At 41.0% G+C, this 20,355-nt stretch overlaps 1 protein-coding gene across 2 annotated transcripts; it reads right to left on the bottom strand.

Annotated features, from left to right (window-relative positions):
• Positions 1-840: 840 nt before the first annotated feature.
• LOC102218230 (phosphatidylinositol 4,5-bisphosphate 3-kinase catalytic subunit alpha isoform-like) lies at positions 841-18,887 on the bottom strand. Of its 2 annotated transcripts, none has more exons than XM_005811551.2 (28): positions 18,801-18,887; positions 16,495-16,623; positions 16,115-16,218; positions 15,867-16,029; positions 15,585-15,794; positions 15,344-15,411; positions 13,265-13,393; positions 12,935-12,988; positions 12,749-12,858; positions 12,526-12,667; positions 10,792-10,877; positions 10,601-10,706; positions 10,358-10,510; positions 10,112-10,243; positions 9,850-9,974; positions 8,759-8,840; positions 7,042-7,206; positions 6,864-6,967; positions 6,651-6,750; positions 5,869-5,940; positions 5,677-5,783; positions 5,433-5,554; positions 5,259-5,337; positions 5,013-5,183; positions 4,737-4,854; positions 4,510-4,661; positions 4,281-4,429; positions 841-3,274 (listed from the first exon to the last, which is right to left on the bottom strand). In XM_005811551.2, the coding sequence occupies exons 2-28, from the start codon at positions 16,577-16,579 to the stop codon at positions 3,150-3,152; spliced, it is 3,213 nt and encodes a 1,070-aa protein (XP_005811608.1). In that variant the 5' UTR covers positions 16,580-16,623; positions 18,801-18,887; the 3' UTR covers positions 841-3,149. The 2 variants fall into 2 exon arrangements, with proteins under 2 accessions (XP_005811608.1, XP_023202538.1); XM_023346770.1 differs by lacking the exon at positions 18,801-18,887 and adding an exon at positions 18,692-18,779.
• Positions 18,888-20,355: the final 1,468 nt, after the last annotated feature.

Here is a 20,355-nt window from a genome sequence, read left to right as displayed (position 1 = left end):
TTACTATAAGCTCACTGTTTCTTTTTCAAATTTTGATAGAATTGGTGTTTTCATATTTTCATAGTTTGTCTTTTTATGCTGCCGTGGTCTGAGCCGTGTTTTCATTTGCTACCTCATCACATTGGTAGCGTAGCAGTTTATATACAAACATGCAACAGTTATCCAACTGCATAGTCAGCTTTGCATTTAAAATGTGGTTTTAAAATGTGAACTTTATAGTTTTTCTGAGCCATGTGTCTTAAATCAACCCTATCGTGAAGTAAGATCTGTCAAAATCCGTATAATTAAGTTTGAACACCTGAAGTGATATAGTTGGATTTTTCTGAACGGTTTTATGTTGTCAGTCATCTGATTGTGGGTTTCATCTCACCAGACTTTATTTATAACTTTATTTTATAATAAAGTGCAATAGATTTTATTTAATAACATTTCACAGCTGTTTTACTTCTAGGAAACCAACTAATTTAAATTAGTTCCTCCCAATCTGCAAAAACAAAACAAGAAAAAAAGAGCAGCCAGCAGTTCATTATCGACTGCTAAAAGCATGTGATTGGTTGCTAATATACATACATTAAATATTTGTTTGGCATATATTTGACACAAAAAACAATCTACAAAAATAAAAAAAAATTTCAAGAATGGTCAATTTAATTTTGTGTCATTATTCCAGAATCAAGTCAACTTCTGGAAATAATTCAAATACTGAAACACTGAGCAGAGGCAATGAGTAAAATCATGAGCAATCATCAGGCAGTACATTCAGATAGGAAGTTAAAGTACTTAAGTCAATCAAATGGTCTAATACTTAACTGATTTTTTATGAAACTACACAACACTGAATCAGTTCAATTAACTTTATTTAGACAGTGCTTATTCACAACAGAAGTCATCTCAGGGCACTGTACAAAAAAACAAAGCCAACAAGTGCAATTCAAATCCTGCTGGATCTGTTGGTCATTTTCACTCTAACACAGTGATGTGATAACCTATTACGTTTGAACACTGAAGTAAGCAAGATGTGAATGACGTTTATAAAACGTTGAACACCAAAAGTTAATAAATAAAACTGTATGATGAAGGTAAAATTGCCAATAATCTGAATAAAAAACTCGATGGTTTTGGTTGTTAAGTGAAGTTATTTACCTTTTTCTTCAAATAAAAAAATTGGTCAGGTTATAGATTTTAAAGGTTGACGGAGATGAGTGGTAATTTGTTGTGAAACAAAACAAAAGAAAAAAAAAAAACTGGGCTTCACTTTTATCAAATATACAACTACTGGCCCAAAAATGTCACAATCAAATTTGTACATCTGACCATGTTTAGCTTTGGTCGTCATGGCATCACGAGAGAGTTTGAAAAGGCTTTATCAAAAAGTCGCATTAATCTGTAATCTTGTATTGATGGGGGGAAAAAAAACCTCACAATTCTTGTCTGGGGATAAATTTCTAACTTTATGCTCAGATTATATTTGGTGCTTCATGAGCCACGATTGCAATGTGAGCAAATTATTTGGCTAGGCAGTGTGTGTCACCAAATATGAGATGTGAGAAGTAAACTTTTATGAGAGGAACTTTTGAAGTTCACAATTTTAGCTGGAATTGTACAATAAAAGTGCTACATGATTCCAAATGTAGCTGTTTTTGTAATAAGGTATGAGTGTAGGTTAAAAAATGTTAACACACGTCAACTTACGTCTTATAAATTATCAAAGTAAATCCACATGCCAAGAGATTGAAGAGATGTCAACAAGAAATGATGGATAATACTTGTTTAAGCAGCAGATAAATAAACATAAATACGATATATGAAATGTTTACAAACTCCACGTTGACTCCATCCACAGCCGATCTGAGGCCTGCACCATGAAGCAGGATTAGTGGCTTTGCAAAGTAAGCTCGGCATTTTTGGTATCAGGAAGCCAGTTCTTCTTTTCTGGGTTTATCACCATGGTGACTAATTCTGGAAATGCTAGATTGGGTTACTAGATTAGAGATCAACACATCTTAAAGTGATGATTTTTGCCAGTTCCTGACAACTTCTCAAGTGTCAGGACTTAGCTTTAGTTTAAGGTTCTTTAATAAATTCTCAAAATATTTCTGAACAAATGAGTGCTTGGGGACAGAATGCACCATAGTGGTTTCATACTGTTAATGATTTTTAAAATTGTATACATTTACAAAAAGCTTCTTCAGGACAGTAAAATCATGTCAGTTAAAACAATTTAGAGCCAAGTTATTTCTAACAAGTATTTTTGACCTAACTTGTGTTTACTGGTAAAATGTTTGACATCTGGAAATTATGAAACAGAATAAAATATTTCTTCATGGTTGTGATTGGTTCACTAGTTCCAGCTCCATTGGTTTTCACAACCAGAAAGCCTGGACAAAATAAAAGCCGGCTTCCTAATGGCCTGTAATCTGTCCGACGTTATGATGTTTGCATTTGGTTCAGCCAGACGTGTTAAAGTTTCTTTATCGAAGCTGCTTCACGGCACAGGACCCAGCTCCGCCTTCTTCTCTGTCAGAACTCCTTGATTGTCATCATCAAAGTACTGATTTGTTATCAGATGTTTTTTTTTTTTTTTTATTGCTTTCACAGTGACCACAGTGTTTGCCTCCCACGTATCAATAAAGCTGCAGTTGGTTCATAAAATTCAGTTTAAATGTTTGCTACGCTAAAAGAGTCTCACTCAGTTTGCAGCTACAGTAGTAGAGCCGACTGTTGCATCACGTTGAAGACTGGCTGACATCATCACCGTTACTTTCTCTACCTCCGCATGCCCTTTGGCACCTTCACAACCCTCTCTGACCTCTGCACCTGAGAGATTAGCGTTTCTATGGCAACTCTCCCAACAACATTATGAGGGGATGCAAACACCTTGCATTCAGTAAATCCATCATCATCATCATCACCAGATTAGTGCAGAAAACAAGCACACGTGTGCTTTAGATGTTTGCGTTTGTATAAATCTGTGTGTGTGTGTGTGTGTGTGCTTGCTACCTGTGTCTGATGGGTTGCATATTTGGATTCATATGATTTATATCACTGTTTGTTGTGTATGTGTCTGAAGAACTCTATGCTATGTGCTGGTGTGTTATGGTGCGTGTCTGGCATTGTGTTGTGCCAGTGTGTGCAGTGTTTTCTGTGTGTCAGTGTTCGTTGGGCATGTGTCTGATGGTGTGGAAGATCCAGTCCATCTTGGTGCTCCATCCTCCGTGATGAGCGTCGTTCATCTGTTTTGTGAAGTACTCCAGCGCCTCCTGCTGGCTCTTTTCTGGGGGAAAGAAAACACGGTGAGACAGCAGAATTTACAGTTTTGCAGTGGTGTGTGTGTGTGTGGTCTAGTTTCTTCTAGTTTTCTGCTTTTTGGATTTCTGCACTAGAAGAACCTTTTGTTTTTTAGTCAAAGTTGTTTTGTTTTTACACTTATCTGTTGAGTTCTCTGTTTATATCTTTAATCGTTAGTACAGAAAATCTGACCAATAATGAACCTTACACACTTTGATTTGACAGACTTCTCACAACAAATACAAGGTGGTTGAGTAAAAGGTAAAGCTAACCACTTTCATGTGTATTAAAAATGATCATCTCTATTCTGAAAAGCCTAAAAAGAGCCATCAAAAACATTGTAACCTTAAAGCTAGTTGTCACCCCCTAAGGATTACTCTAGACTTAATTTCACCAGGTAATCTCATAAAAATACAACAACATTCAAGACCAGTGAGTTGTGTGTGCAACACACCTTCAGGTCTGTGGTCTATGCTATGAACTTCAATGTTGTTCAAACTAGATTTTCAAAAGACTTTTCAATAAGGTCCTTGTCAAAGTTACCCAAAACTTAGCCCAACCTCACCTTAGTATCCCTTCATCAGTCTGAGTCCTGGAAGATATTTCTTCCAGTACCAACATCAACAAAACTCTAGATAAACTAGAGTGGGACGTCATCCCGATTGGTCTAAAAATCTACTTTACACAAATTCATCATCAACCCAAAACCTGGATCGGCTCCAATAGTCTGTCCCTGATCTGTCAATCTCAGGAAATTTAAGGCGGCCTGGTTCTCGGTCCAAGTTGTCCCCATACATGCCAGATTATTCAGGTTGCTTTGGTCAGTAGCTGAGTTGTCCTGAACTGAACCATTCAAAATTTTTCCAAATGCCACATTTGCATATTTTGTAACACTTCTGATCAACCTTCATTTTTTATACTTTCCTCTACTGACTGTTTCTCTCGTCATTCTTCCTGCCTTCTCTTTTCACAAATCTATCCTCCAATTTTACCTAATGCAAGGGTCTTCCTAAGATAGGCGATGTCATCAAAGCTCTGCAGTTCAGGCATGCCGCAGCCCAGCATGAGGGAGAAGAGGTTGATGAAGAGGCTGGCGTGCTGCCGGATGGCCAGGTAAGCTTTATAGCACATCTCCTGGAACCTGCACCACAGACAGGTAAACACCGGTGAGACGGGCTAGACAGCAGAAGCAGCTGCAGACAGACGAGGACCAGACGAGACCTCTCAAACTCCTTTGTCTTTGTCGACTCCTGAATGCCTTTACTGATGACAATGAGAAAGTCCTGAGTCAAGACGAAAGGCACACGCTCCCTTTTGTAGCCAAATTTCTTCTTCTTGTGATCTAGGAAGTGGCCGAAGTCGATGTGGAACAGCTGAAGGGATAGGAATAATAGTCAGTGTGGTGGGCAAAGGGAAGACGAAGTGAAGAGGAGGATTAAGAGGTTCACCTGTCCGTTCTCCTTCACCATGATGTTGGAGTTGTGTCGGTCTCCAATTCCCAGGATGAATGTGGCAACGCAATAACCTGCACAGGATCTGGTGAACAAGTCGATGGCCCGATCATACCTATGAGACAGGTTAGACAAGCGAGTCAAAAGGCTCGATACACATATGGAGAACTAACAAACAGTTGGAAAAAGTTCATCCAGAGCAGTCAGATGGAGCAGGTCTACAGACACACACAGGTCAAAGACAGTTCTACAATCAGATGGAGGAGTACTGACGCCTCTCCGTGGTTCTTGTCTTTGATCCAGTGGTGAAGAGTGTTGGAGTTGAACTGCAGCGCCCCCTTCAGGCCTCCTTTGCACTGAATCTGCATGATAGTATAGCTGTTCTTCACCACCTCAATGAGACCCACACGGTCACCGATGGACAGGCAGCCATACGGCAGCATTCTGCAACACACAAACACTCCAGGTTCGTCACGCGTCACTGATGTCACTTCCTCCGATGACGTCACCGGCTCTCACCGCAGGTCCAGGCCTTGGTTCTGCCAGATGTTCTCCATGATCTTAATGATCTGCAGCGTCAGCATGTCTTGACGCAGATCTGCAATGCAAACAGAACAGGCTGCATTACCAGAAATGTCCCACCAGCTCCACTTTCAGCTCAACCGATGCTGAGAGTAGCAATGAGGTAGTTACCGTCTCCGTTCTTGAAGATGATTTCATTGTTGGTGAAAAGTAGCTCGGACATTATGTCGGGATTCTCCCAGTTCAGCCACAGGGGGCGCTTCGCCGAGGACATGATCCTGCACTCCTCCAGCCTGCAAGTGTAACAATTTGTTTAACATTTTGTTATTGGTCAGCTTGATAGGTCAGTGGAAGAGTTTGGGGTTATCTTTGCACTTTGTGGCTTAGTTAGTTGGTGGCTTGATTAGTTTGTTACCTGAGGTTTCCCAGCTGGTGAACTGGGTTTAGTGGAGAGACAAATCCTTGCAGAGACTCCATGTAGTCTGGACGTGACATGTGTTCAACCAAGAACTTCATCTGAGTCTTCCCAGCAATAAAAGCACAGTGACACGTCAACAACCAGGCACAGGAATTAAACAAAAGAACTTGCTAGTTTTTGTTTTCATACCTTCTGAGTCTCGTCCTTCTTCTCCTGCTTCAGGGTGTCTGTCAGATTCACCAGTTTATCCATGGCCTCCACCTGCAAACATGTTTCTGTCTAAATCACCAAACTCTATTTGTAAACCCTGTATCAGTGCAGTACATTTAACCAGACCCAGTACAAGAGGACAAGGAACTTTAAAACTCTCTCTGCCCATATCTTAAGTTCTTTGTACCCTTTAAACTGAAATTCATCATTGATTTCAATGTCGTCTCCAAAGGAGGAAATTATCATCCCTATAAATTTGCTGGACTCCTCCCTTCCCCACTGAACAGAATCACACACATTTTTATCATTACAACTTCTGGACAGGAAAAATCTTGAACATTTCAAGCTCATAAATTTTTGCCTTTAACACACAATGGTCCCCACTGAGCTCTGCTTCATGCTTCCTGTGTTTCAGAGATTGCAGCTTAATTTATGAAAGCTAACCTGTGTGGGAAATGGGAGCCTTGATTCATTATTTATGAACAACAAGAGGCTGATTAAAGAAGGAGTTTCTTTTGAGACTTTAGACAAAAGTGTCTCCTGAAATTCTACAATGACCTGCTATTTTGCTGAACCACTCAAAGATTATCAGTATCTCCCGTCTGGCTACAACTTTAGAGACTTTCTGAATGTGTCCCTTTTAATTCCCAAAATACCACTGAACCCAACTCTGGTAATCAGATATTACTCTAGTAAATGAAAGCCAGTTCACACACGGCCAGTCAAGATGTTTGAGAGCTAACTTGTGTCTGAATGCTCACCTGTCTGTTCAAGTGTTTCAGGTACATGCCGCAGGCTCTGCAGAAAGCCTCTAGCAAAAGGCCAAACCTTCTGGAAATGGTCTTATTGTGCATTTCTGACCTGTGAAAAGACTTCTTGTCAAATCAAATGCTTGTCAAACTGAATGCAAAGGCAGCTAGCTCATCTGTTTATTACACTTCAGCTCAGGTTAACAAGAGGAGATTTACACTGACTTCAGATGCCAGAAGAAGAAGTGTCCTATCCTCTGATTGGTCAGAGCTTTCTTGATGAGGAATCGGGCCAGAGGATTGTCCAAGTACATCTCATATTTTAACACCTGCAGACCCAGGGATCAGGTTTGCATTCGCATTTTGAACAAAGAACGCAGCCGAAGTGAGAGTTTCAGCTCACCTGTACAAGCTGCAGCAGATACTGTGACAACTTGTCATCCGTCAGGCCCTGCACCAGACAGCGCAGCGCAAACTCTCTGACTATCGGATCGGGAAAGTTACAGTCCAGCAGCTCCAGAGCGGACTCTGGCTCCATCAGTGGCCATTCCTTCAGTAAACAGTACATCTGAGGAGGAAGAGGAGATATGTTGGACCTTTTTTCATGTTAACAGTTTGAGAAAGGAGACATGAATATTTATGATCATCTCCTTTCATTTTCCCATCAACATTGACCAGCTTCTCTGTCTCTGCTGAAGAAACGTATCATCATTGCATGCTGATGCCACCATGTTTCATCTTGGAAACTTGTTCACGTTGTGCAGATGAGTAATTTCTGACACACATTTAGGCCAAAAGTTTCAGTTTTGGTCTCATTCAGTCATGGCTCTCTTCTTGCCACTCTTCCAAACTTGTGTTTTGTACCACACAACTAATTGTTGTTCTATCTGCAGCTCTTCCAGAGTTAGCTTGGGCATAAAACCATCACATAAAACTCCAATTAAATACCAAGTTGTGGTTGTAACATGACAAATGATGCAATTTAAAAGGATGTGCACCATTTTGGCAAGCAATGTAAAGCCTTAAATTTTATTAGAAGGGGCAGTATCAACATCTGTTATAAAACTGCTGTCTATGTCAAATTTCTTTTGACTTTTGAAAAGTCTTTGCAAATTTCTTTTGCAGTCAAAAGAAATTTGACTTTGCAATTTAACACCTTAAAAGTGGGTCTCCATCTCTTTAAGAAAGTCCTGCTCTTTCTGAAACTCTGCCTTCAGGAAATCATTACAACAGCGCTTCCCTATCAATGCTTTGACAACTTTTTTACCAGCATGAAGCAGCTTGAATAATGAGCTCAGTTAATGCACAGTTCTGCCAGGTGTTTGCTAATGGCTGCTGGCTAGTCTGAAGGAGCTGAGTCGGGGAGGGCTGATCTGTGAGGCAGAAGCTTGGAACCTTGGACACTGCAGCTCTGAGGAGGAGCTTCGTTTCGAAGGCGGTGCTCAGTCCACCCAGGCATTTAACACAACTGAGTGGTTGCCAAGGGAGATTAAAGGATTTCTTAAACGTGCACGAAAGAATAAGGGTAACACTCTGGGTATGTTTTTGATGAAGAAATAATATTATAGCATGATGTAAAGATCAAAAGGTTGATTTAACATAATATTGTCCGTTTGCTACCTAATTGAAATCCCCAAGTACTGCTAAGAAGATGTGAGGGTATTAACAAGCTACATTTACTCAGTTACATTTACTTGCGTAACAAGTGTGCCAGTAGTAAAACTTGTACTTTTTGGATTACTTTTACTGCACTTTTCAGTTTCTGGCTACTCTACCCCCCTTGAGCTGCTTCACTGAATAGAAAAATAATTTACGCTGACTCAGATTTCGAACGAACACAAAAGCCCAACACTCAGTATGAAACTTGTTATTTATGTCTGTTCTTTTCTCAAACCACTGAGTTATTCAGTCACAGGAAGGGCATTGATGGCTTCGTTTCCCTTGGCTGCTGTGACTGAGAGGAACCTGGCCATGTGCCTCGAGTCAGAGCTGCGTTTGGCTGAGCAGCTGCAGCCCGACTCCTGATTCCTCTCTCAAATTGCGCTCGCTTCATTAAATAATTGAATACATCGCAGTCCGGTTGTGGAGGAACCTGCCGGATCGTGACAATGAGTTTATACCTGCGACACTTCGTCTCTGGAGTTCCATTTGACTGACAGAAGCAGCTTAGGCAGAGACTCTGGGATGTTTAAACAATAATGTCTGCAGAGAGACAGACAGAGACAGGGAGACATGGGCAGGTAGAGACAAACAATAAAGTAATCAGACCCGGAAGCAGCAACAGGTATATCACACGTACATATACATAAAGCAGTAAATCAGAAAAAAAAGCTGCAATGAAAAAAGGAAAAACAGATGAATTTCTGATTCTTTGTTTCACTTTCATTTTATGTAAATTACTAGAACAAGTGATGTTATCTGACAACTATAACGAATCTATAATGAACAGATAATTTTATAACCTCTGCAAACATTTGTTGATATCTTTAAAATGATAGCGGCACAAACAAAATTTTCTGCTGGACAAACATTTGACATCAAATTTGTTTGATTTGAAGACGGTTTGGGAGGGAAACGTCACTCGGGTCACAGAAGAGCTAGCCTGCACTTTTATGAGCTTGACCCCAATCCGTCTAGTTATCTCCCATTCTGGAGAAATTTCAACACCTTGAAAACACCGCTGCACATCTACTATCTCAATTTCCCCCTTGGTGCCAAGACATTAGCTGATACAACAACATAGACACTTTATTACTGTAAACTTTGTTTGGCATTACAGTGCAAAGCTTTTCACAATTTAGAAACAGATTATTCTTGCATTAGTTGCAGATTTATTTATTATTTTTTTTGGTTTAAAAAGAAATGAAAGGTTGCTTAACCCTGGACCAACAATGAAAAGTCACATCCAGACTGTTCAAGCCCAGCAGCAAAGCTTGGTGATGGTATGAGATGTTATTAATGGTCTTGGCAAAACTCAGTTGAACCATTTCAGCATCAAAGCAGAATTGTGTCTATTGCAACATATGTTGCCTTAAAGATCACAAATCTTTCCTACGGGCGTTCATGAATTTCTCAACAATAAGCTTTAATAATCAGAACGGAGCTTAAAAGAAGGGACACAATTAGTGATGATGGTGACAGTCCCTAAAGTGCATTTCTATTATCTCAGTGTCTAGACATAAATGTCTGTATCTAGGCATAAAACGCCCACCTGTGTCTCCAGAGGAAGTCTTTCTCCTGCTCTGAAAGCTCATATAGAGGATCTCTGGAGCAAAGAGAGCGAAGCTGCTCTGCATCAGTGGCTGAAACGCTGCTGTCGCAGGCCAGGCGGCTACTCTAAGACAGAGATGAGGGGATGGAAAAAATCAGGTTTACATGAAGGAGAAAAACACAGACGGCACCGGACGTTTGGTGATCTAGTAAAACACAGATCCAATTTTAGTTCTGTCCACACAGCTCGGTCTGTGAGTTACCAGTCCATGGCAGTAGTTGTAGCCCAGCTCTCTGCTTATGGTCCAGTTAGCATGTTCTTCAATCTGCTGCTCATCAGGAAACACGACTGTCTGGTTGAATCGTGAGAACTCCAGCTCCACACAGGGCGTCTCCTGCAGATCACAGCGCCCGAACCATTGACCAGGTCAGCCATCAGTCATTGTTTAATCACTGATTATTAACTGATCAGTCAGCTCAATGGCCTGAAGGCCGACCAACACGGTCACCTTGTTGGGGTTTGAGCCGGCCACTCCGATGGGGTTCAGCAGGTCCTCAAGGCCGTGAGGGACGGGCCAGAGACTCAGAGCCACCTTTCCAGAGACCAGGATGTCCATGTAGTCAAACAGGCTGACGTTCCCCCAGGCCAGAGGGCAATGCTCCTACAAGAGGAGACGGATAGAGGAAGGTCAGTCAGATCAATGACTAAATAATTACCCTCTCACCATGTGCACACCTCTATCCTTTCCTACCTCCTTGGCTCCTTTCCTTCCCTTCACAGAGCAGATGGACAGGCAAAGTCTTGCCGAGCGAGGAAGATCCGCCAAGTAAATGTCGTAGGTCAGCCACTCGTTCCACCTGGACACAGGTATGCAGAGTCAGATGGCTAGTAGCGGGGTCAGAGTGTTTTTCAGGTTTGGTGGAGCATGATGTTGTGTGTTACCTGGGGTTGGAACAGGGAACCCTCTGGGTGTTTACGTTTTCACACAGCGGCTCTCCTCCGTGATAGATACCCGTCCTCACATAGATCTACGCACAAACACACAGGTCAGGTGAGAACAACCTCCAACACCAGTTTCAAGAACTCTTTAAACATAGTGGGGTTACATATACACCCCTATGTTCAGTGTAATAATGGCAGTGTCTTCACAGGTTTCCATGTAGAAGTTTAACCTCCAAAGAGACACTGCTTACTGTAACACAGACTCACAACTACTGCTAGGAGACAAGAAGGCGCAGAATCACAACACTGAGCTTCACATGTTCAAAGTACCTTGACTGTGAGTGATCACATGTGACGAGAACATGAGAGGAAAGACACAAAGACAACCTGAGGAGACAGAGGAAGGACACACAGTGGAGGACAGATTTAAAACTGAGGACAGGATTTTTTTTTTTTAGAGAGTGTGGACACAGAAAGGAAAGGTTCAAGGTGATTCACAAAGGTTTACAGGACATCTGTGTGTTAATGGTCTAAATGACAAATATAATCCTGAATGAATGAATGAGTGCCACCCAGAGTCTGTGAATTCATTTAGTTTCAAACCGCAAACAAAAGGAAGATCTGTTACTTTAACTGCACCACAGAGCAAATTGTGTCTCCTTGTTCCAGGATACTTTGTTTACTTTTTAATCATGGACTATTCAAGCATTTAGAAAAAAAATTAACTTAGCTATTATTAATTTGAAAGAAATAAACCAGAGAAAATACCGATGTGTGCTTGTGGCGCAAAACCCTTATTCATCCAGACATCCAGAGATGTCTGTTTGATATTTATGCATCTAATTTCTCTGAAAATAAGATCATTTAAATTAATATAACAAACTTTTTGATTTGAGCACAGATAAGTATTTTATGTACTGAGGGTAACTGACAGAAGAAAAATAATTTCCTGCGTGCTTTGCGCTAGCTACTGAGAAGGAACTTGACTGTACTTCCAGCATCGGGCAGACTCAACCATTCATCCCGAAACTGAAACCAAAGACTAGTTGGTTTTACTTTATTACTGGGACTTGTTTCACTGTCTTTTAACAGTGCTTTTCTGTTGCTGTGCATTAAGAGCCTCCACATCCCTTATATATGTATAAATACTATCCAAAACATGATCCTTCCTTGCTACACTGAGCTTTTTTCTTCCAGTTTCGAGGCCTTGATCCTGCTAGAAGCTGAAAGTGGCAGAGAGGACATTTCTCTCTCTCTTTGATCACCTGCTGTCTTTGGATCGAGGACAACTGTGAGTTCATTTGCATCTGTTTCACGAATTTGTGCTAGCTTGTGTTTAGCGTGATCTGCTTTACTGCAGATCTGCAGACATAAATCAGGCATATTCAGCGGCATTGATCTATGATTTTCTGGCAGTGGGTTTACACTGAGGAGAACATATAGTGATGAGATGAGAATAGGTTGAAAGGAGGCTGAGGGCAGACAGGCAAAGAATTGAGTTAGACAGAAAAAACACAACTGAAACAAATCTTACTAATGCCCCACATTTTGACACAGAGAGAAAGGAGGATAACAGCAGACAGAGAACAAGGAAATGGCGTTGACTCAAACTTTGTTCATGTTCTAAATGTTGATTTTGATTTCTAAAAATAGACTTTAAGCGTAGAAGGATAGAAAAAGACAGAAGACGGATAAAGAGGATAGGTTAACGGACACTCGTCAGAGAATGGGCACCTTGTCAATATCCCGGATGTTGACGTTGACATAAGTGGCGCAGAGCAGTCGCACCCTGAGCAGAGTGTTAAAGGCCCATAGGGAGCGAGGAGGAGATCCGTCACCTCCTCCTGGACAGGGAGACGGCTGGGGCGTCCTCCGACTAGAACACGCACACCTCGTCAACCTCACACCTGCAGCACACCTCTATCTGTTCCCGTTATATATTACAAATAACTTCTACCTGTAGGAAGGAGTGACGAAACCCGAGGCTGGAAGCTGAGAGTAGAGGCTGTCTTTGGACACGAGCATTAGGTGAGGAAGACGTCCAACGATGATGCAAGAGCGGATGTACTGCAGACATCGAGGGAGGACAGGTGAAAACCGGGACAACCAGAGAAAAACAGTCTGAAAATGATAAACTGATTACCTTATACTGACTGAGGGGGAAATTTTCCAACAGATACTCGTCACAGCCGCACACCTGAGGGACACACAGAGACACCTGTGAGTAGCACGGACTCAGTCGACAGCGGGGCAAGTTGGACGAAGACACGCAAAACAGGTGAGACAGTTGGAGATGTGAGACAGAAATGTCTAGAGGTTAATAAATGGGCGGGTCAGACAACCAGGTGTACCTTGAGAATGTACTGGTCCTGGTTCTCTTGGACCCTGACTGACAGGTGGATGGACAGTCAGACAGGTGTGCTGGTAGATTGACAGACAGCTGACAAGAGACAGGCGGGACAGTCCAGTGTACCTTAAGGATGTACTGGCCCTGGTACTCCTGCACGCAGAGGCGGAGCTGCTGAGGGGACAGGTGCATCGATCGGCTCTTCTTCCTGATGGACTCGGCGATTAGCTGCTCGGGTAAACTGTCGTGGCTAACCTGGACACAAACGTAACATGGAAGGTCCTAAAACGATCCGGTTTAACTCTCTTCTTTCTAAACGTTTGGTTAAAGATGCTCTAAAACAATCTGTGATGAAGTCAAGATGCTCAGATGTTACAGAGCAACAAACATTAAGGTTTAAAATTCAAGCAAAGTCCAACAAAATCTAGATGAAATAGAGTAGAAAGTATTGTAGAAAGTATTAAGAGTCCTCCAGAGATAAATGAATAACACTTGTTCAAGTTCTATTGGAGACCTTTGACCTCTTTCCTACCCCCTCCATTATAACTACATGTACATGGTCAATTATTATGTGATATGATTTTTCTGTGACTCCTAGCTGGTTTTAAGATACAGAATCATGAATAACAATAATGTAACTGAATGAAAAGTCTGCCTTTAGCCTTTCTGACACCTTTAAAGATTTTTTTCTGTTTAACTTCAATCAACTCAAATCTGCAGACATAAATATAGCGCACAACAAATGTCGTCTGAGAAGTAATCTCACTTCAGTCACACATACATTCCCATTAATGCTGTATATCAAACACTGCATCAGCTTCTACATCATAAAATTGTTTTCTTTGAATCCCATGTGTTACGGCCCAAGGCCTTTCCTTTGGGCCTTTAACATCCCTATTCTAGAGCTTCTGATTGGTGCTGATTGGAAGTGGAGGCAGCTGGCCAGTGTCTCCAGAATTACATCACATCCAGCCTAAGATGCACCCTGTTTTCTAACTCACTAGCCCATTCTTGTCTGTCTCTCTGCCACTCTCTCCCCTTTCTCCCTCTCCTCTCCAACCAGTTATGATTTTTTGTTAAATAAATCCCATTTTAAGTTATCCCATGCGTTGCTTCCCTTTGCTTTGTTATGGTTCTAGAGCCAGACTATAACACATGATATCAGAGCATCCAATCCTACCAAACAAATGTTTATTACTGTGAACATTTCTTGCACCGGTTAGCCCAGAATTTGAATTGACAATTGTTCCGACCACATTACTTCCCTGCTTCTCCACTTCCCCACCAAGGAGGCGTCTAGAAGGAAGTGAGATGGCATCAAATTACCCTCTGAGACATCAAGCATTTATTTTTTTATTTAAAATAAACCTTTTAGCTGTCCTAACTGAATTATACATCACTTAAATTTCAGGAAACCGGTGCATAATTTCAGAAACTGATAAAAAAAAAAAAAAACTTGACTATGAGAATTTTTGCAGTAGATTTACAATCTTTGTTTTTGGTAAATCTTTCAAATGATAGCAATTTTAGCTGATAAATATTTTTTAAAATAACTGCAGAAGGTACAACAGCATTCAGAACATCGTTTAATTTTATGCCAGACAGTCACAATGTCTTTATATTAGAAGCAGACATCACTCTGCATCTGTGAGAGGAATAATTGTAAACCACAATGTTATTAAAATCTCAGATTTAAATGCTAGTTATAGCATCTAGCATGGTCAGAGATTAGCAAGAGATTATTACTAAAACTGAGGTGGCATTCCAGGAGAATATAGATATTTAACTATGTAATTTACAATAAGCTGTCAACATTTCCATAACGTACAGTTTGAAGCTCAAAAATGTTAAAAAAAAAGAAATTTTTTTGCCTTAATACATTTAACCTTCCTGTTATCTCTTGTCAGTCTGGCTCTATCTGTGAAACAAAGACATGTCGAGACATGTGATGCACTATCCATTTAAAAAAAACTATTAAATTTGACTATTCTTCACTTGGAAACAGTTGAACTCCAGAGTTTTAGTTCTCTCTTACGGTGCATTGACTGAACAGAAAAAAGATTTAAAAAATTTCAGCTTGCAATAATCGACAATTATTTTTAGCAACTGATTTTTTTGGTGCATTTCTAGTAAAAAAAAAATGTAAACAACAACAAAAAAAAACTGTTTCACACAAGAAATGAATAAATAATTCACCGGATGTACCTTTAAAGTGTATTTCTGCTTGGAGTTTGATGGAGACATAATCACCCAGATGGTCACAATGAGCCGCCCTGCAAAATGACATAAACACGTCACTCAGCTCAGGTCAGAGAAACGATAGCAGAGAGTTGAGCAGAAACAAACATGGGTGCAGAAATCAGTTCAGAGGGAAGTGAGACCGTTACAGAACCCAGGCCAAAGTTCCAGTTGGATCCCAAACCCAGCAGAAGAAGCGGTTCAGCACCTTTGTCCAGCTTGCTATAGATGTGTTGCGGCAGATGAGGACTGGACTCCACGTTGGGGGGGTAAACATAGAGTGCCTGGGTGTGTGCCCCGCCCCCCTCTCTCTCCTCCATGGCCTCTCTGCACACGCTCAGTATGGAGCGGCGGAAGTCCTGAACCTCTGGGTCCTTCATCATCTCAAATTCACACACCGGCATCCCAATGGCGAAGCCTGAACGGGACACAAGGTGTCAGTTTGGAGGACGAGTGATGATGTCGCAGAAAAAGGAGCGGCCGGTCCTACCGATCTCTCGGTTTAGGATCTTCTCCTCTCGGTTCCCCAGTGGCTCGATGACCTTCAGGATGGGGTGAAACAGTCGCAGGTCACACAACCTCCGCGTCTCGTCGTAAAACTCCTCCCGCTCAGCCTCCTGGGTCACGCCCACAAAGATGTAGCATGACTCCTCCTAACCAATTAGAGAGCAGAAGCGAGAGCGTTAGTCCGTCACGGATAGAGCGGAGGGCGTGCAGAGAGAGAAGAAGATGGCGTACCTGCAGCAGGTGGTAGAGAGGATACTTCCTGGCCTCGATGAAGAGCTGCTGCTTTATGCTGATGAGAGGAGTTTCTCTGAGACACTCCAGGCTCACCATCATCCCTGGTGAACAAATACAAAGATTAACCACAAGTAAACAAAGCAAGACCAAAAAAATAAAAGCAAAAATGCATAAAACAAGAAAAAGAGGAACACACTGCAAATAGTATAGTAACACATCAGTGACGCATGCAGGAAACAGATGCTGAATAAACACAATACTACAGATCAGATACAAATATATAATTCGATGATTCAAGTTTATTTTTATGTTTGAGGCACAGAGACATGTCACACACTGGAAAAGTAATAAAAACATAAAGGTAAACAGAATATCACCATTGGGGAGGCAGCAGTCCACCAGAATCCGTGGGGGCATCAGATGGAGCCCCCATAGCTCCCCGGACGATGGCCTGGGCACCATGGTAACCACCAATCACCAGCTGCCACACCTCAGCACTGGGCTACCTGGACAGAGGGCACAGACAGACGTATACAGTGGTTTTACTTCAGAGTTTTATGGTGTAACATTAAACAGATTTAGATAAAAGCTCATTCAGAAACAGCAAAATGTGTTTGAACCGACATTTCTGTTTGTTAAAACAAAAAACACAAAAAGGAAAATCCCTGTATTATTTTCTTTCCAATTTGAAACTATGCATTATGCTCTCGGTGACGCAAAATCTCAGTGAAATATGCTGAAGCTTGTGTTTCCAACATGACAAAGTGTGTAAAAGGAAGAAGAAAAATGTGTTTGTAAGGCTCTGTTTCCACTCAGGAAAATGAGTAATCCTTCCACCCACTCAGGATTCTCCATCCAGAGAAGAAAAGTGCAAATTTCACAATAAAGCATAAATTACCAATAGAAACTCAGTTTACTGACAGAAAGTGAACATGTAAAAAAGTTCTACAAGACATGCAACCATTAATAGAGGTCAAACATTTTTTTAAACAAAAATAAACACATGATCTCATTTAATCTGTATGACTTTAAGAAAACTAGACTCTTTTTCACCTGCCTGCAGTTCAGATTTTTCTTTGACAAACAGAATTTCACTGATTTGGGTAAATTTGGCTGCTCTATTTGAATCATGTGTACAGGAATTTAAACACTGCGGGTCATTACCCACAGCTGATAAAGAGGATCATTAGTAAACCGTCAGACCCAGGTCAGACTTCCTGCTTGGTTTATGAGAAACCGCTCAACATCGCACAAGTTTATTACTCAACTTCCCTTTGCTATTTGCTCTGAGTTTGGAACATTTCAAATGTGACTGTCAAAGATTTCTCACATAATCTGTAGAATCAAAGGGGACAAATGATGGAAGTTTTCAATGGCCATTAAAAAAGTGGACCTTTCAATCTGCAATGGAAAGAAAAATTAAAATAAAGGGAAAAAAAATTAAACACTATACCATAAAGTATAATTTTTTCATCTTTAGGCGCATGTTTAGGTCCTGTTTTCTGAAACAAACAGTACATTTATTTTTAGTGATTGTTTTTGTTGACCCTTTCTGGTATTTTAGTTTTGTTTATTTCTCATGTTTGTAATTTTTTTTTAAATTTCTCTTTTATTCTGTGCTTGTCCTCGACATGCAACCCTCTCAAAACATATCAGCATGCCTTATTGTCTCAACTCTTTGTGTTTTTTTAGGATGAAGCCGTCAAACAAAGGAAGGAAGTAGGACACACATGCACACACACACCCACTTAGAGACTAATACACACTCAAACACACACACGGCGAAACAAAAGCAGCTGTGTGTGTGTGTGTGTGTGTGTGTGTCTATGTGAGAGGAAGTCTGCTTCCTTCCTACACGCTCTTCCTGTTGACCAGCTGATTTAAAAGAGAACAGGTTCTCGCATAGAAACCTTGTTTACAATTTGATATTTAAAACCAACAAGCAAGATGTCATCAATAACGCAAATAAAAACTGAGCTCTCTGTGTTTATTTTCTTTCCTAAAATTACTTAAAGTAAAGCATGAATGGCAGAAAACACCATGAAATAATAAAAAAATATATATATTAAAATGAAACTTATTCCTATCCTTATGTTTTGATGGAAAGGTGGTAAATAAAACTAAAGTTTCATATAAAATGACACTTTTTGAAACAAATGTCAAACATTAACCAGAATACCAGCTAGAATAAGGTTGTAACTTTAAAAGATTCTATGCAAAAAGTTTTTATATTATATAAATAAATAAGGTTGGACAACTGACATTAATTGTAGACCAAACGTCGCTTTTTTTTTCTTTAGAAAAAGCTCCATAATTCAACAATAAAGCTAACCTACTGACGTCAGAAGAAACGCGACGTGACGATTAGCCTACCTGCGGAATTTGATCCCATATGATTGATTGACAGTTTGGTGATGTCACGCGTTTGCTTACAGGTAAATATCAAACAGGAAGCACGGACGGAGAGAATAAACCGCTAAATAAATAAATAAATACAAAAAAAAAACAAAAAACACACGTCCCTATCTCCCCCTACCACTTCTTCATCGTGACCTCAGACTGTGAGATGGTTACCATGACAACAGCAGCGCAGCATCCGCGAGGATGGAGACGGACTCACGGACGGCGGAGACATGACAGCCGGGCTGTCTTTGTTCTGCTCGCGCGAAAGCCTATCATTCACCTGAGCGCGCGTCCTCCGCTCCCATGGCGCGTGCCTTCGCTCATAGCGTCTCCGTGTCCGCGTGTCGGTTCGCCAGCCTGCCCTCTGTCTTTGTCTCCACCTCCGTGAACTGTTGGACCCGCACAAAGAGATGCGCCGCCGGTGAGACACGGCGGGTGGGCGCGTTTCTGTTAGCCCGTCGCTTCACCTGCCAACCAGTCCGTCAAACGGTGTATCAGTCTGTCTGTCTGTCTGTCTGTCAGCGGCTCCGCTGGTTGACCAGCAGCAGCGGGAGGGAACCGGTTTCTCGCCGGCAGCCGCAGAACAATGTGTTTGAGGAGGAGGAGGGTGGGTGAAGGGTTGGGGGGTGTGAGGTATGGGCTCATCCTGTCCTCTCCCTATCTTAAAGGGCCAGCAACCTCACAAAGATAGAAGAGCGCTAGCAGTGTGTGGATTAGGAGGGGCGATGGCTTGCAACTAGAGGTTGATGTCTTAAAAAATAGTAGTAATAATAATAATTAATAATAATAAAGAATAAATAAATACAATTTCCAAATCAGACCAGCGTTCCAATTTGTAATCATTGAGAAATAATTCAGAGAAGGTTTAATCTGTCGACCGATTAGTCAATCGGACATGTTCCTGATTAAAATATTTTCATGTTTTGTTCCTAAATAAATCACAAAGTGTGTTTTTTAATAATCACATGTCCTTTCATTGTTAAACATAACATTTTAAGTTTGATCAGATTATACATAAAACAAAACAAACAAAAACTAAACACTGATGGAGCCATCAAGATTTTTTTTAATTAACTCCATCCAACTTAAATCCATTAATAGCCAGCCACGCACAACTATGTTTTATTGTTCCACTGATGATGCATCAAATCACCATTGACTGAACAAGCCACATCTTCCTCTCTGTTCTGGTTCAAATCCTTAAGTTCCTATAAATACTTCATTCTTTATGAAAGGAGCAGCTTGTTTCAAGGTTATAGGTACAACTAAATATTGATAACCATTCATGTAGGCATTGAGTGACATGGTAACCAATAGAAAAAAATTAAAACAAAAACAAATAAAGAACTCGTCTTGTGGTTCCTAAAGTTCTTCTGAGGAGTTCTGGAGAAAGTGAAGACATATATATTTCACTGAACCAAACTTTAACTAGATGTACAGGCACTCTCTCTCTTTTTTTGTCTTTTTAAAGCTGAGCAAGTTTGGTCAGATATTCACTGCCACATCACTCCTGTTGCCATGGCTACATGTCCTTCCCCAGTAGGAGACACACACAGATTGAATCTTAATCTGCGTTTTCCAGATTCGCTTTGTTTGAGTTTCTGCATTGTGATCGGGGGTGGCGCTTTCTGGATTACAGATTACAGTGACTCTTTTCTCTGTGCTCTGTCCTGATGATTATGATGAGTGCCATATCCCAGCATGCAATGACAGTGGTTATGTCACAGCTGTTAGTGATGTCATCACCACCGCACCACAGGTCAAAACTACTTTTTGAAGACCGCTACCACGTGAAATAATCTGTGAAAAATTGGCTGGTAAATGTGAAGGTGTGT

Source organism: Xiphophorus maculatus, chromosome 14, assembly GCF_002775205.1.
Source record: "Xiphophorus maculatus strain JP 163 A chromosome 14, X_maculatus-5.0-male, whole genome shotgun sequence".
NCBI classification, from domain to species: Eukaryota; Metazoa; Chordata; class Actinopteri; order Cyprinodontiformes; family Poeciliidae; genus Xiphophorus; species Xiphophorus maculatus.
This window is presented reverse-complemented; position numbering and strand designations above follow the sequence as displayed.

Excerpts from the sequence above, each read along its gene's own strand:
- LOC102218230 (XM_005811551.2), bottom strand. The coding sequence starts at position 16,579 with ATGGTGCCCAGGCCATCGTCCGGGGAGCTATGGGGGCTCCATCTGATG. Across the intron at positions 13,394-15,343 it reads AGCAGAAATACACTTTAAAG|GTTAGCCACGACAGTTTACC; the intron begins GTACATCCGGTG and ends GTTTGTGTCCAG. Across the intron at positions 12,859-12,934 it reads TCCCCCTCAGTCAGTATAAG|TACATCCGCTCTTGCATCAT; the intron begins GTAATCAGTTTA and ends CGATGTCTGCAG.